Source organism: Lithobates pipiens, unplaced genomic scaffold (genome assembly GCF_037356315.1).
Source record: "Lithobates pipiens isolate NorthernLeopardFrog02 unplaced genomic scaffold, aLitPip1_a1.2 Scaffold_1, whole genome shotgun sequence".
NCBI classification, from domain to species: Eukaryota; Metazoa; Chordata; class Amphibia; order Anura; family Ranidae; genus Lithobates; species Lithobates pipiens.
Window position 1 is genome coordinate 61275044 of NW_027507685.1, and position 14968 is coordinate 61290011.

The window sequence follows — 14968 nt, forward strand, 5'->3', positions numbered from 1 at the left end:
CATTATGGCGGACACATCGGACATTTTTGACACATTTTTGGGATAGCAATCAGTGCTATTTAAATGCACCGATTCCTGTGTAAATGACACTGGCAGTGAAGGAAGGAGTTAACCACTAGGGGGCAGTGTAGGTGTTATGCATGATGTTTTTTTTTTTTATTAAAAGGGGCGTGGCCTGGCATGTGACGTCACCCATTGTCCTTCCCTATAAAAGGGAACAGACGATCAATGACAGCCACACTAGGAAGCACGGGGAGGTTTGTTTACACATACCTCTCCTCGTTCTTCAGCTCTGTGACCCGATCGCGGGACACCAGTAAAAGTACAAAAAAAAAAAAAAAAAAAAGCATTGATGTGAACCAAGCCTAAGAAGTTTCTTAGCAGCAAGCTATTTTTTTATATCACCTGTAATATTGGGGTTAAAAAAAAAAATTGCCCTTTTTATAGTACAAAGAGAGCAGATAAATCGCTACTATAAAGGGGTTAATTTTATACTGTCAAATAATGCCCTTGATATAGGTGTGGGCTATCTACATATCTCCCAAAGCCTGACTGTAAACTCCCAGAGATGGCTTCATCTCCTCTTGCCGCCTTGTTAAGACATTCTCAGAAGTTAATGCTCACCCTCAAACAGACTGATTCTCCAGTTTCAGAGTGGTGTGTCTGCATCAATAAGAACTAAAGCATTCTTAAATTGTGAATGATAGCGGTGGACCAACTGCTCAGGGGAATGCTCAGAGTCTTGCATGATTATAGTAAAAATTTCAGACAAAAAAGGGCCAAGGAAGTAACCACCGCAAAGGAGCTAAAAGAGAACTCCAGTGACAGAATAGACTGTAGGAGCCGAGGGCAATAGGATTCCATGCTGCATATGTCTGCACTATCAGTGTGCATGCTGCAAGCAGCTCAGAAGCCATTAGTAGAGTGTGAACTGTGGCCCTCTGATGTCTGTAATCAGTCATGTAGCGAACATGTGAGAACAGACAACAGGATAAGGGATAAGACCCAAGGTATGTAAAACACAGCTGGTAGCAGGCTGGCAGTAGGCAAAGATCAAAGTTCCCCATGTCTCTTTTAAAGACAGAAAGTCTCCCTGGTGAAGGAAGGCAATGACAGACTGTATGGCTGAATAGGATGGAAGATGCCTCTCGACACAGATATGGTGATTTTTTTTGTTATCATTGTCTAATGGCAGTATACCCCAAAAGTTAAGACTTCCTGTGTCCCTAAAACAGGGCAAGAAAGAAATAAAAACAAAAAAAAAAAAAAAAAAAAGGGAAAAGAAATCCCGACCTTGAGATGTAGAGTTTACCACCTCCAGGATTTTATAAAGTAATCAAAACAATATAGTGCCGAAATCACTAGTAGCGCTGTGCAAAACAGATAAACAAAAAATATATGTGAAAAAAAAACATAGGTCTACTGTGCTCAAAGTGAAAAAAATGTTTTTAAACAAAACATAAAAAAAGTGTCCAGTGCATTCAGTCCCAAGAAACTTTGAAGTAATTTTATAAAACACAAAGTTCACTCCTCTGTCCTCAATCCACAGAAGTGGAATAATTATATCACCACCAATGAGGTCTTCAGTGGCTACCACCAATCACCCCAATCCAGTGCAACTCATCAGATCATATTGCCTCTCATATTTCAGTTGAGCTCTCTTGGAAGTAGTTGGTACAGACGAAACCTGTTGGGATGTGGATGGGCGTAAACAGGAAGCAATGCAGCGGAATTGATGTGACCGGAAGTGATGTCAGACTAGTCTAGAGACTAGAGTACAGATTCAATTTACATACAGCGGGGTCAGGTGAATGTCATATGTGATACACAAAGTTTCAAGAATTTGTCTGGTGAGCTTCATTTTATATGAAATACAATATAGCGTTTTGGATTTTATTACACTATTGGAAGCGTTCTTTTTCCTTACATGTCATGAGCCTATTATCACACCGAGAGTGGGCGTTTGTGGACGAGAAGCAAAACCGGCCTGACTGCTGTTCTAAAGCACTTTTGCCTATCTGAAATATGAGCAGCAATATGTTCTGGTAAGTTACACTGGATTGGGATGACTGGTGATAGTCATTGACGATAAATGTTTAAAGAAGACACAGGAGTGGATTTTGTGTTTTTTAAACTCATATGTTTTGTTTAAAAACATTTTTTTCACTTTGAGCACAGTGGAGAGATAGATATTTTTTTTATATGTTTTTCACACCACTACTATTGATTTGAGAACTATATTGTTCGATTACATTATATTTGATTAAAGAGGGGTTAAAGTAGCACCATCTCAAACATGGAAGTAGCAGTTGTCCTGAAAGGCTCTTAGAAATACCGTCAACGGTAAGTAAGTCTTTCTCAAATCCCCTTAAGGACAACCTTGGAGAGGATAACCGAGAAACTTACCCTAGGGTGGGACTACTGCCTGTAGTACCTTCCTGCCGAAGGCTTGATCTGCGGAAGACAGCAAGTGCAACCTATAATGTCGGAAAAATGTTGCGTAGTTGGACCAAGTGGCAGCCTTGCAAATTTGTTCAGGCATAGCACCACCCCTGTCAGCCCAGGAAACTGCTATTGATCTCGTGGAATGAGCAGCAATACCTGAGGGGGGTATTTCTCCCTTCACTTTGTAGGCCTCCGTGATTGCCCATCTAAGCCATCTGCCCAGTGTGATTTTGGAAGTAACCTTAGGCAGGAAAGCTGGACCTGTTTGAAGGAACACGCGGTCTGAAAGAACCTTTAGAAAGGATTCTGTGACTGCCAGGGCACGAAGCTCGCTGACTTTTCGTGCCGACATGATGGCTACCAAATTTTTTTTTTAAAGGACTAAGTTAAAGGATGCTTCCTGTAAGGGTTCAAAACGGAACTCCCGTGAGACCATGTAAAACAGACAAATCCTAACTAGGAAAAACTTTAAAGGGACATCGGCCTATTTTGTGCAACTGTCCTAAAAAAAAAAAAAAAAAAAAAAAATCTTGAAATGAAGACCTCTCTGGATAGAGTCTTCTCAAAAGAAAAAAAAAAAAGCCCGATCGAGCCACCACCTGGGTTTTCAGGGTGCTGGCTGCCAGTCCCTTCTCCATTCCGTCATGGAGAAATTCTAAGACTGACACTAAACTTTTGAACCTGGAGGCCTTTAAACATACACCAGGAATTTAACTTTTTGCAAACCTTCAGGTATATGGCCCTGTGTTACCTCCTTACTACTAGAGAGTAGGGTCTTCACTAATTTATCTCACAAGTTCCTTGGCTCTTAGGAGGTCTTCTTCAGAAACCAAGCGGTTAGATGCAACTGGTCTGCTTCCGAATGATTCATAGACCGCTGCGCTAACAGCCCCTTCCATGGAGGTTTTGCGGCCAGGTTTAGTAGTGTCGCGAGCCAGGGTCTGTTTGACCTAAAAGGAGTGTTCCGGATCCGATTGGCATTTTCCTCCCTGAATTTCCTTAGGACCAGTGTTATCAGGGGAAAGGGGGCAGAGCATAGCACAGCTGGTAATGCCACGGATGTGCAAGAGCATCTATGCCCACAGCCCGGTCTTCTCGGTGGAGCGAGAAGAAATTATGTACTTTCACGTTCGGTTGGCTGGCAAACAGATCCATTTGAGGCCGTCCCCACGCTTCGGAGATCATCAAGAAAACTTCTTGGTTCAGACTCCACTCTGGTTCCACCACTTTCCTTCTGCTTAGTAGGTCTGCTAGCAGATTATGGGATCCTTAGGTTACCCGCTGACAGAGGCCACGTTCTTCTCCGCCCACGCAAGTAGCTGACTGACTAGTTCCAGGAGCCCTCTGCTCCTTGCTTCAGTACAAAGGCTACTGCAGTCGTATTGTCCGAAACCTGAATGTGTTGTCCCTTTACCGCTTGTTGAAAGGCTAGACCGAGAAAGATGGCTTTTAGTTCCAGCCAATTTGAGGACTTTTGGGCTTCCGCTTTGGACCAAGCCCCCTGAAAGGTTTGGCCATCCAGGTGAGCTCCCCAACCCCAGGAACTCGCATCTGTTAGACGCTTGTCTAGTGGTAAGACCCAGGAGAGACCTCTTGCCAGGTTGGTTGAATTCCTCCACCACCAGAGCACCCATTTTACGTTTGAGGTAACTTTGTTTCTCTAACAACTCTTGGTGTGACCATCTTTGTAAGATATTCATCTGAAGAGGTCTGGAATGAAAGCTGGCTCACTGTACAGCTGTGATTGACACAGTGAGATGTCCTAAAACTGCCATGGCTGATCGAACTGAAATTGGAAGATTGGTTTGAATCTGTCTTGCTGCAAATTGGATCTTCTCCATCTTCTCTTGTGGCAGAAAAACTCTTTGAAGCACTGAGTTTATCATATAGCCCAGAAGCCTCAACTCCTGTATTGGTTCTAGATTTGATTTTTCTAGATTCAGGAGCTACCCTAGGTTCTTGAGGCGAGTCTGAGACACCTGAAGATTTGTCAAGACTTGTTCTTTGGAGTACGCAAAAAACAGGTCGTCCTGGTATGGGATGATCAAAATCCCTCTTAGCATCAGAGGCTCCAGAGCTTCCGCCATTATTTTTGTAACGATCTTGGGGGGGGGGGAGGATGAAAGTCTGAGCAGCAGAGCTCTGAATTGGTGATGCCAAACTGAAGTCCCCAGGTTGAGGGCTAGCCAGAGAAAGCGCTGGGAAGCTTGAGCTATCGGGACACGTAAATAGGCATCTCTTAAATCTGGGGATGCCATGAAACAGTCTGGAGTCAGCAACTTAGTTATTGAATGGATCATGTCCATCCAGAAATGATTGCAACAGATCAATATGTTTAGGATCTTTAAGTTCAGAATCAACAGATACTTTCCCAAAGGCTTTTTTACCAAGAAAATGTGAGAATAGAAGCCTCGCCCTTCCTGATGTTTTGGGACCTGGATAATCACCTCCTGTTGATTTAGATCCTGTAGCAGGGCTCATCATTGTGGAAGCTTTTTGTTGATCCTTTGGAAGGGTCATAAAACCTGCTCGGCGGGGGGGGGGGGCTCTGAAAACTCCAGACTGTATCCCTGGGAGATGACGTTCTTGCGAACAGGCTTGAAGTTGTTTTGTTCCACTGTAGGTGAAATGCAGGCAATCTTCTCCCTACTGGAGTAAGAGTGTCATTTGTTTTTAGGGGGCTGGTCTGGGGGAGATCTAAAGAGAACTCCTCCTCTTCCCTTAGCCCTTTCGGAGACCCAGCGGTTATTGTGGTCTTGATCCTTACTTTTGTGGGGCTGTTGAACAGTACGAAAATTCTTTGATGCGGTTTTTCTTTTTGGAAGGGAAAGCCTTTTTCTTGTCGGCTGTCCTATCCAGGACCATTTCCAGGTCTGGACCAAAAAGATCAAGGTAGGCCACATAGCTTAATCTTGGAGGCTATGTCACCAGACCAAGTTTCTAACCAGACAGCACGTCTGGCTGAATTCACCAGCGCAGATGACCTTGTTGACAGCTTAACTGATTTGGCTGATGCATCAGCCATGTACTTCACTGCCTTCAGTATCAATAGGAAGGACTCCAGAAGATCTTTCCACGATGCCTGCCTCTACGTGGCTCTTCAGCTTCTCTACCCAGCATTCTAGGTTTCTTGCAACAACTGTGGAAGCCGTAGTGGGTTTGAGGCTGGCTGATGTGGAATCCCACGCTTTTTTCCAAGAGGGAGTCCGCTCTCTTATTCATCGCATCCTTCAGCACCCCCATATCCTCGAATGCTAGGTCTGTGCGACAGGAAACCTGTGAGAATGCGGTATCTACCTGGGGTTTCTTATTCCATAGCTCAGACTCATCTTTGAAGGAAAACCTTCTCTTAAGGATCTTGGAAAAGAAGGGGCCCCTTTCAAGGTCCTTCCATTCTTTCCTTACTGTGTCCTAGAGGATTCTATGGACTGGGAACACTATGTTTAGTGTCGTCTAGTCCTTGGTACATTTTAACATGAACCGATATTTGCACCTTTTCCGCCTGGATCTTGAGGGTGGCGTAAATCGCTCTCAGGTGGTCATCCACTTCCTCCAAAGATAGTTTGTACCTAGAGGCTCGGCTATCATCTTTTTCCTCATCTGAATCCCTGAGGGAGGGAAGAGTACTTGCCCCCTCATCCAGAGTCCATGACCTCTACTGATATAGGGTTCGATGCTGGATGCTGGGGCTAAACCTGGCCTGCTGGGCTCTGAACCAGCATGGACTTTCCCAAACTCAACGGGTTCTTAAGTTCCCGTACTGAAGTGAACAAATCCTTGTATTTCTGGGAGGTTTCCTCTTCTACCAATTCCTTAATACAGGACCTGCACATTGCCTTCTGCCATGAATCTCTGAGGGGGTTCTTGCAGGAAGGATATTTCCTCTGGCTTGGTGGGTTCGAATGCTTGGATTTTCCTAAAGCTTTTTCCTGCAATGAGAAAAAATGAAAATCACCTAAGGGCCCCCACGACAACTTTCCCATCCTTAGTGCACAACTTGACCACCACCAGACAGAAGGAAACAGTGCCCGAGCAGTGCAATCTCCCCAGCAACCACCATGTCCAGACTGCAGGGTCCGAGCGGAGTAACCTCTGACCGTGTAGCCACAGGCTACCTGCAGGGAGAATCCAAAAAACAAACACAACATAAGCTCATATGGACAAGAATAAAGGTACCACTGTACCCCTCTTACCTGGGCCTGACCAGTGCCTGGGGCGACTGCTTCCACTGTAGCTGTTGGGTCTCTCCTCCATCTTAGCAGAGAGCGCAGCAGAGTACTGAGAAAAAAACCATCTGGGTTTTGAATTACCCGGTCCCGGTGTCATCAAGGGCCGGAAGTGATGGTCGACAGACCCGCCCCCTAGTCTTTGCGTTCCAGGCACTTGGAACCACTTGTGCCACACCCCCGCCGGAAGTCACGTCACCAGACATGATGCCACCTGCCGGGACCCAGAACTGACATGCGGAATGCGCTGCTGACCAGCATCGGCACCCGACCGACCACCAGGGCCATGCCAGCGGACCCCCGGGCACATAGATGCCGACTCCTCCTGCAGGCCCTTGCATCCCGAGCTGGAGAGACTGAGCCCCCGTAACACCCCCCCCACCCGTACTGGGGGGGGGGGGGGGGGGGGTGCTTGGATGGTCACTTCACAACAAAACACAAAAAGGTAAAAGGTAAGTCTCCGCCCTCCATCTTGGAGAGAGCGCAGATCCCTGGTTCCAGAATGCACTTCCACCATGGCGGAGGAAACACAACAACTGAAGCCATGGTGGAAGCGGAGGGATTTAAAGGCTGCATGCGTTTCCTGGAAAATGGGCAGAGCTGCGTTCTCTCCAAGGTTGCCCTGAAAGGAGATTTGAGAAAAAAAAAAAAAAAAAGACATGTACTAAAGACTCATTATGCCTCAAAGAATATATGTTGGGGTATTTTCTTTCCAAAATGACTCCAGGGCCTTCATAAGTGTGGTAGATTGGCAGGAAATTGTGTGTAAGTTATGTCTCTAGAAGACCTGAAAGTGCTCCCTGCATATTGGGCCTCTGTAGGTGGCAAGGCTGTGTAAAAGTCTCATACATGTGGTATTGCCATACTCAGGAGTAGCAGGATTAGAGGTCGACCGATATGGGTTTTTCTCTGGCGGATGCCGATATTTAGAAACCATGGCGGCCGATAGCCGATATATGATGCCGATTTTTTTGGGCCGATATGTTAGGCCGATTTTATTTTATTTATTTATTTTTAATCCCCCTTGATCTAACACACCTTTTCCACTGGGGCGTTTTTTAAGGCGCTTTTGGGCTAAAAATAGCGCCTGTAAAGTGCCTGCAAAATGGCTCCCCTGCAGTCTGTGTGAAAGACAGAGTGCTTTCACACTGAGGCGATGCGCTGGCAGGATCTTAAAAAAAAAAAAAAGTCCTGCAAGCAGCACATTTGGAGTGGTGTATACCGCTCCTCCACCACTCCTGCCCATTGATATGAATGGGCACCACTGCCGAAGCGCATGCAATGCGATTTGGCAGCGGTGCTTCATGGGCGCATTTAACCTCTTCCTTGGCTGCTAGCTGGGTTATATGTGCCCCACTAGTAGCCAAATAGCACCGCTAAAATGATGGTAAAGAGCCGCTAAAACTTGCATTTTACCATCAACGCCTGCCCGCTCCAGTGTGAAAGCAGCCTTCATAAGCGATACAGAAAATTTCTTACACTTAAACATTTATTAAGCAAAACAAACCTCCAATCAGTTTACTTCTATGTATGATTTAGATAAAAAAAAAAAAAAAAAACTATATATTAAATAAAAACAGGTAGTCAAAACTTTTGAAAAAAAAAATAAATAAATAAAATAGGCTAACTTTACTGTTATTTTATTTTTATTTTTTAAATGGTGTATTTTTTTTCCAAAAAAATGCATTTGAAAGACCTCTGTGCAAATGCCGTGTGACATAAAATATTGCAACAACCGCTATTTTATTCCCTAGGATCTCTGCTAAAAAAATATATATCATTTTTGGGGGGTCCAAGTGATTTTCTGGCAGAAAATACAGGATTTTTACTTGTAAGCAACAAGTGTCAGAAAAGATTTAGTCTATAAATGGTTAAACTGAGAACTTCTACACACAGAGATAACTTCATTCATTCAAGTGTAAACATTGTATCATTTTGTTCTTTTCTTGGCAGCCTGCCCAGAGAGGAGGAAAGGGTTGCTATGACGACTCAGTCAACTTGCACTGACTTCTATACAGAAGTAATTTCAAAGTCCCGCTGTAGTTCTAAATCGGCTTTTTATCAGCACAATCGGCCGATGCCGATTATTTAAAAAACGGCAAATATCGGCCGATATATCGGTCGACCTCTAAGCAGGATGTATTTTGGAGTTTAATTTGTGGTACGCATATGCCACGCAAGAGAAATAACCTGTTAATATGCCAATTTTGTGGGGGGGGGGGGGACACTTCATTTTGAAAAGAATTGTGGGAAAAAAAAATTTACAACCTGAAAAAAACTTGCCATGTCACTTAATACTTTGGAATGTCTACTTTCCAAAAAAGGGGTCATTTTGTGGGGTATTTGTACTGTCCTGGCTCAAGAAGTGAGATAGGCCATACATCAGGTGTGATCAATTTTCAGGGATTGGCACCATAGCTTGTAGACTATAACTTTCAGACCAAATAATTCACACCGATTTGGATTATTTTTACCAAAGATATGTAGCAGTATAAAATTTGGCCAAAATTTATAAAAGAAAGAAGTAAAAGAAAAAAAAAAAAAAAAAAAAAAAAAAAAAAAACTTACCAATTTGTAAAATGTTATAACAGAAACGAAGAAAATGCATTTTATTTTATTTCTAAATTTTAAATAAAAAAACCCAGAGGTGATTAAATACCACCAAAAGAAAAAAAATAAAATAAAAAGACAAAAATGTCATATGGGTACAGTGTTGCATGTTTAATTGAAGTTCAAAATGTGAGACCACTGCAAGTTGAAAATTGGCCTGGTTAGGAAGGGGGGGGGGTTAAGTGCACAGTGGGCAAGTGGCTAAGCCAGGTAGTGGAAATGTCACTTAACAGTGGTATTTGATTGTTTTTAGCTTGCAGCTGCTCAGACTGGAGGAATGGTGGCCAGCACCGTTACTCAAAGTTTACTAAAATTGGAGAGGGCCAAATCTAGTGCAGCTGTGCATGGTAGCCAATCAGCTTCTAACTTCAGCTTGTTCAATTAAGCTTTGACAAAAAAAAAAAAAAAAACCTGGAAGTTGATTGGTTTCTATGCAGTGCTGCACTAGATTTTGCATGCTACAGTTTTAGTAAATAAACCCCATTGCCTCAATTACTGTAAATCATATCTCTTCTGTATAGAATGTAAAGCTCATTGGTGCTCAACAACAGTACACAAACATTTGGTATCCACAACACGTCTGAAATAAAAAACAGATTTCAAACCAAATAAGGCCAAATTAAAATACAGAAAAATTATATCACTCTGTACATTAATGTGATAGTTCACCTTTACTACCAAACTGCCTATGCAGATAAGGGGCATCTGTTGATAAAAACAAACTGCAAGTTTGACTAAAGCTAAATAAAGCCCTTTCTATAGGTGTAGGCCATTTACATACCTTATGTAGCCTGACTGGAATACTCCCAGGATGTTACCAAGTGAGGCCTAGTCATCACTGTTCAACTCCTCCAACACAGGATTGAGCTCTCAAATGCTCAACTCAGAGCTACTGCATCAGAGGAGAGAAATAACTCAATCCTGGGATGGTGGAGGTGAGCAGTGACCACTAGAACTCACTTAGCAACGTTCTGGGAGTATTCCAGTCAGGTTTCGGGGCAAATGTAAATATACACTTATAGCAAGGGTATCATCTTTAGTCAGAGCAAGGGTGGATTTTTTTTAAAATTTAAAATCTGATTTTTCTTGATTGTTATCAAATTTATTTTAATAAAATGCTTTTGGAGTAAAACATCTATATAAAAAGTTTTCTATTTAAGATGCAATAAAAATTTCATTTATTCAGCATTAAATGGAGCTTAGTTATGTAGCATGAGGCTGTATATTCTGCAATATTAAAGACTTTGGTAAACTCATTCAATGAATCCAAGCTCTGCAAGCCGAGATAACATGCACTGCATTGATGCAGTCACACAATTTCACAGTAACCATGAGATAAAACAAAGTTCAGGAATATTCCTTTATCCCAATGTTTTTCAAAACTGTATGATTGAATCAGTTCTGATATCGCTGTTTTACTAACCTGACAACTTATTATTCTAAATAGGAAACCTTAATTTTGGTTTGCAAATATTAAAAGATTCTAACTACCAGCAAGAATGAGCACTTGCAATTAAAGAGTACCTGTCATTTCAGATACATGATGGTAGCGCCTGTTAGCAGGCATCAGCTCACCTACTGCCGCCATGTTCCTCACCTTGTTGTGTTAATGCCGCATCTCCAGCTGTCCCATTAAAGTGAATGGGACTGTTGGTAAGTCACAAGCAGGTCGGAGGAGCAGCTGCAGGAAAGATGACAGTTGCGCTTTAAAAATTATGATTTAAAAATTGAGTTGATTTAAATCAAGCCTTTTTTTACTAGTGACTTAGACATGATTTAAATCAAATCCACCATGGTCAGAGCTGCACAGTTTGTTTTTATATACAAACATCCCTTACATGCATAGGAAGGTTTTTTGTAAAGGTGAACAATCCTTTTTAACTTTTGCTAAAGTTTACCTCTCAAAGGCAGCAATCCTATAATTAGTAATGGCCACTTCACATATTTTCAATTTTGCGTTTTTAGCTAATGTGTTTCCCATTGAAATCAATGGAAATTAATCTAAAACATGGCAACCCGTGTCAAACATTGTTCATCAACGTTGATACAAATGACCTTGTGTGCCAAGATGTGCCTTGACAAACGACATTGACATGCATTTCCAAGTGAGTTCAATAAAACAATCAGGCGAAAGCAGAGTTAAATTACTTGTTGGTGTTTTTTGCCATAAGATGTTTATTTTTTCTGAAAAAGCATTTGAGTTATCACACCAGTTTCAATGCAAAAAATGTAAAGTAGAGAGTTTAATTAGCCATGACAGGCTTACCTAACGTAGGAGTGCTTGGCCTGCTTGTCACAGCTCCTACACTAAGTCTTGGCACTGTTATTCTACTTGCCGAAGTTGGGTACTAGAAGAGGAAAACATGATAATGTTACATCAATTACAGGTGAGCAAGAAGCTTACAACATCCTAAAAAACAAAATACGACAAATAAATTATATACATATTACACACACATACACACACACCACTACATGAAAATGTTTTTTGTACCATACTGTTCAAAATGTTGTACACCAAACACAGACTTGCTATTGTGTCAACGGACTGCTCAATTTTCTATTACAGATACCTAATGTTTGAGCAATAACAATTTCTTTGCCAAGTTTAGCCAGAAGGCACCAGGAAACACTTATGTACAAGGTGTTGGAAAACAATTGCACTCACAAAACAATCAAAAATAAATAAATACAACAACCCCCACTACTATCAGCCAGCTGCTTTTACACAGCTTACCAAAACCCAGCACAAGCGATACCTTTTTTTGTATTGTTTTAAGCCGATAGTTTGGTGCTGTCAGACAGTATCTGTCCGGAGGCAGTCTGGGTCCTGCGTAAGGTTTTATTAAGGGAAGTGGCGTCTGGTTCTTCTGTCTTGCAATATCTAATAAAAACTATGAAACAACAATAGGTATAATGTACATAAAAGTGTAATAAAATCATACATACAAATATCTAAATAAAACAAATGCCATAGAAAAATTAAAAATTGGCAGTATAAAGATTGCAATATTTAAACTGAACAAATATTTGCATCAAAGAGCCTAAAAGTATATGTGAACCCAGTCATTAAAATATCAAGTTAACATGTTAAAGAGGAAGCAACCTCAAAAGACATAATTTGTACCTATAGGTAAGCCTATAAATAAGGCTTACCGATAGGTACTGTAAATATCTCCTAAACTTGTATCGTTTACACAATATTTACATTACATGCAGCCGATGACATCACCGGCGCATGCGCTCTGACGGAGCAGCCACCCGTGCCGTTCTTTGAGATACCTGTGCATGCACAGGAGTGACGTCGAGTACAGAGAGAAGCTTTTATATGTTTTACTTACATCTCTTGGAGGTGGAGCGGTAAAAGATTGGTCTGTCCGACACTGTATGGCAAGTCTGACATCATCTGCATCAATATTGTTTTTCTTAGCATGACTTGAGTAAATTTTTGCATCTTCCAGTATTGTGGTTACATACCCTAGAAAGAAAAGTGAGATTTCCTAATTACATTAAAACAAAGGAGGTATTTTCTAGGGATTGCCAAGAACCACAGGTGTTAATATGGAGCTCTCAGCAGCGACGGGGCACGAGGGGTGAACAGATCCCTATATTATTAATCTGTAACTTTCAAGGCACAGAGATAGACTACATTAGAACAAAAGCCCATCGGAGTTGGGAATCCTATGTCCTATACATTACTTATATTTTTTTTTAAATCACCAACTTCTTATGTCTTCTACATTTTCAGTTTAATTATAGGAAGTGGGATGGAACTTAACACCTTGTGTATGCCAATGCTATTCTGCTCACTATTCTGCTCACTTCACCTCTCTATCACTGTCCTTCATAATAAAAAAAAAAAAAAAAAAAAACACAAACACCACACACTCTACTCCTAAAGCCCCATACACACGATCTGAAAATAGGACAGATCGTTTGTTTTTGTTTTTTGCATGCTAGTCGCATATCGAACATGAAGAGTTTACTAAAGTTATGAAAAATCTCGTACAACAGAATAAAAAAAATTGGGAAGCGATGTCATGTGAATTTTGTATTGTATTTTCAGACGTCAACTGTACTGATCAAAAACGGAAATCGCACGATCTGGTATCGTACGAGAATAATTTTTGTGCATGTCTGATCGGATAATATCGGATGAACTGTCGTGATCGGCTCTCGAAAGCTCTGTACTGACATTCCGATTATCATACGTTCCCTTCGAAAGTGGTATTTTTCGTACGATTTTCAGATCCGAGTGTATGGGCCTTTAGGCTCCATGTGCATTTAGCCACAATGCTGAACAAACCATCGTGTGCGGAGAGCACAAAGCGCGTCCTGCTGCGATCACTGCAGGTAATTGCTGTGAACGATCATGAATACCTATACCCACTGACTCAGTGGCTTCTGCTAGCCACACACAGCTGTCAAACACAACTGCAGGAAACTTACCAATGGGATTTGCAGTGAGACTGAACATCTGTACAAATGGAGCTTTGCTTAATTATTTCTGCATCATACACCAATACACACTAGGAGCAGTTTAGAGGAAGCCAGAAAACTTCCAAAGAGTTCTGGAATGTATATTCATTCAGCCATTTTTACTTACTGTATGTGAATTCCAACATCTGGTTGATAACTCTGGGTTCATACTCGGTAATCCCCATATCCTTTAATATCTGGGCCATGACCTGTAAACAGAATGATTTCATAAATATTAGGACTACTACAATCTGATCAATACATGATACCACATCACAAGGGAACTTCCATCAATTCATCCAAATTAGCTGGAGACACAAGTATATGACAGGAAACTATTTGGCAAAGCTTAAAAAAAAAAAAAAAAAAAAAAATGTTTGTTTAACCCCTTAAGGACCGCCGCATGTAAATATACGTCGGCACAATGGCACAGACAGGCACAAGCACATACCCGTACGTGCCTGCCTTCCAGGGGGTGGGGGGGGTCCGACCGAACCCCCTCCCACTGGCTGCGGCGGTCCGTTTCGCTTCAGGAGCGATCCGGGATGAGGGGATGGTTGTTGGTTTCTGGCCATCCCCTCTCGATCGCTCCTGGCAAATGAGAAGCTTCCCATGTCTGTGTAGTGTAAACACAGGCAGCGCTAGGTTAGTGCCAGTACCGCTAACACCCACATGCAAAGCATACACCTCCTGTAGGGGTATAGTATCTGAACAGATCAATATCTGATCAGATCTATACTAGCGTCGCCAGCAGTTTAGGGCTCCAAAAAAATGCATTGTTAGCAGGATCAGCCCAGATACCTGCTAGCACCTGCGTTTTGCCCCTCTGCCCAGCCCACCCAAGTGCAGTATCGATCGATCACTGTCACTTACAAAACACTAAACGCATAACTGCAGCGTTCACAGAGTCAGGCCTGATCCCTGTGATCGCTAACAGTTTTTTTGGTAGTCCCGTACGCGGCTAGGCTCCCAAAAAGTCCCCCACATGTGGTATCCCCGTACTCAGGAGAAGCAGCAGAATTTATTTTGGGGTGTAATTTCACTTATGCCCATAGCATGTGTGAGCAATATATCATTTAGAGACAACTTTGTGCAAAAAAAAAAAAAAAAAGTTTGTAATATTCCCGCAACATGTGGCAAAATATTCCATGGACTCAACATGCATCTCAGCAAATAGCTTGGGGTGTCTACTTTCCAAAATGGGGTCA

At 42.1% G+C, this 14968-nt stretch overlaps 1 protein-coding gene across 2 annotated transcripts in view; it reads right to left on the bottom strand.

Annotated features, from left to right (window-relative positions):
* Positions 1–14968, bottom strand: part of LOC143924726 (transcription initiation factor TFIID subunit 9-like) — a 40437-nt gene that overhangs the window by 12976 nt on the left and 12493 nt on the right. Inside the window, exons 2-6 of one of the 2 annotated variants that reach the window (XM_077449274.1) lie at positions 13888–13969; positions 12623–12759; positions 12041–12175; positions 11548–11629; positions 6271–6374 (exon numbers count right to left, since the gene is read on the bottom strand). In XM_077449274.1, the coding sequence (XP_077305400.1) occupies positions 6271–6374; positions 11548–11629; positions 12041–12175; positions 12623–12759; positions 13888–13969 (540 nt within the window). The remainder of the gene's footprint in view (positions 1–6270; positions 6375–11547; positions 11630–12040; positions 12176–12622; positions 12760–13887; positions 13970–14968) is intronic. The other variant, XM_077449197.1, reaches the window with a different exon arrangement.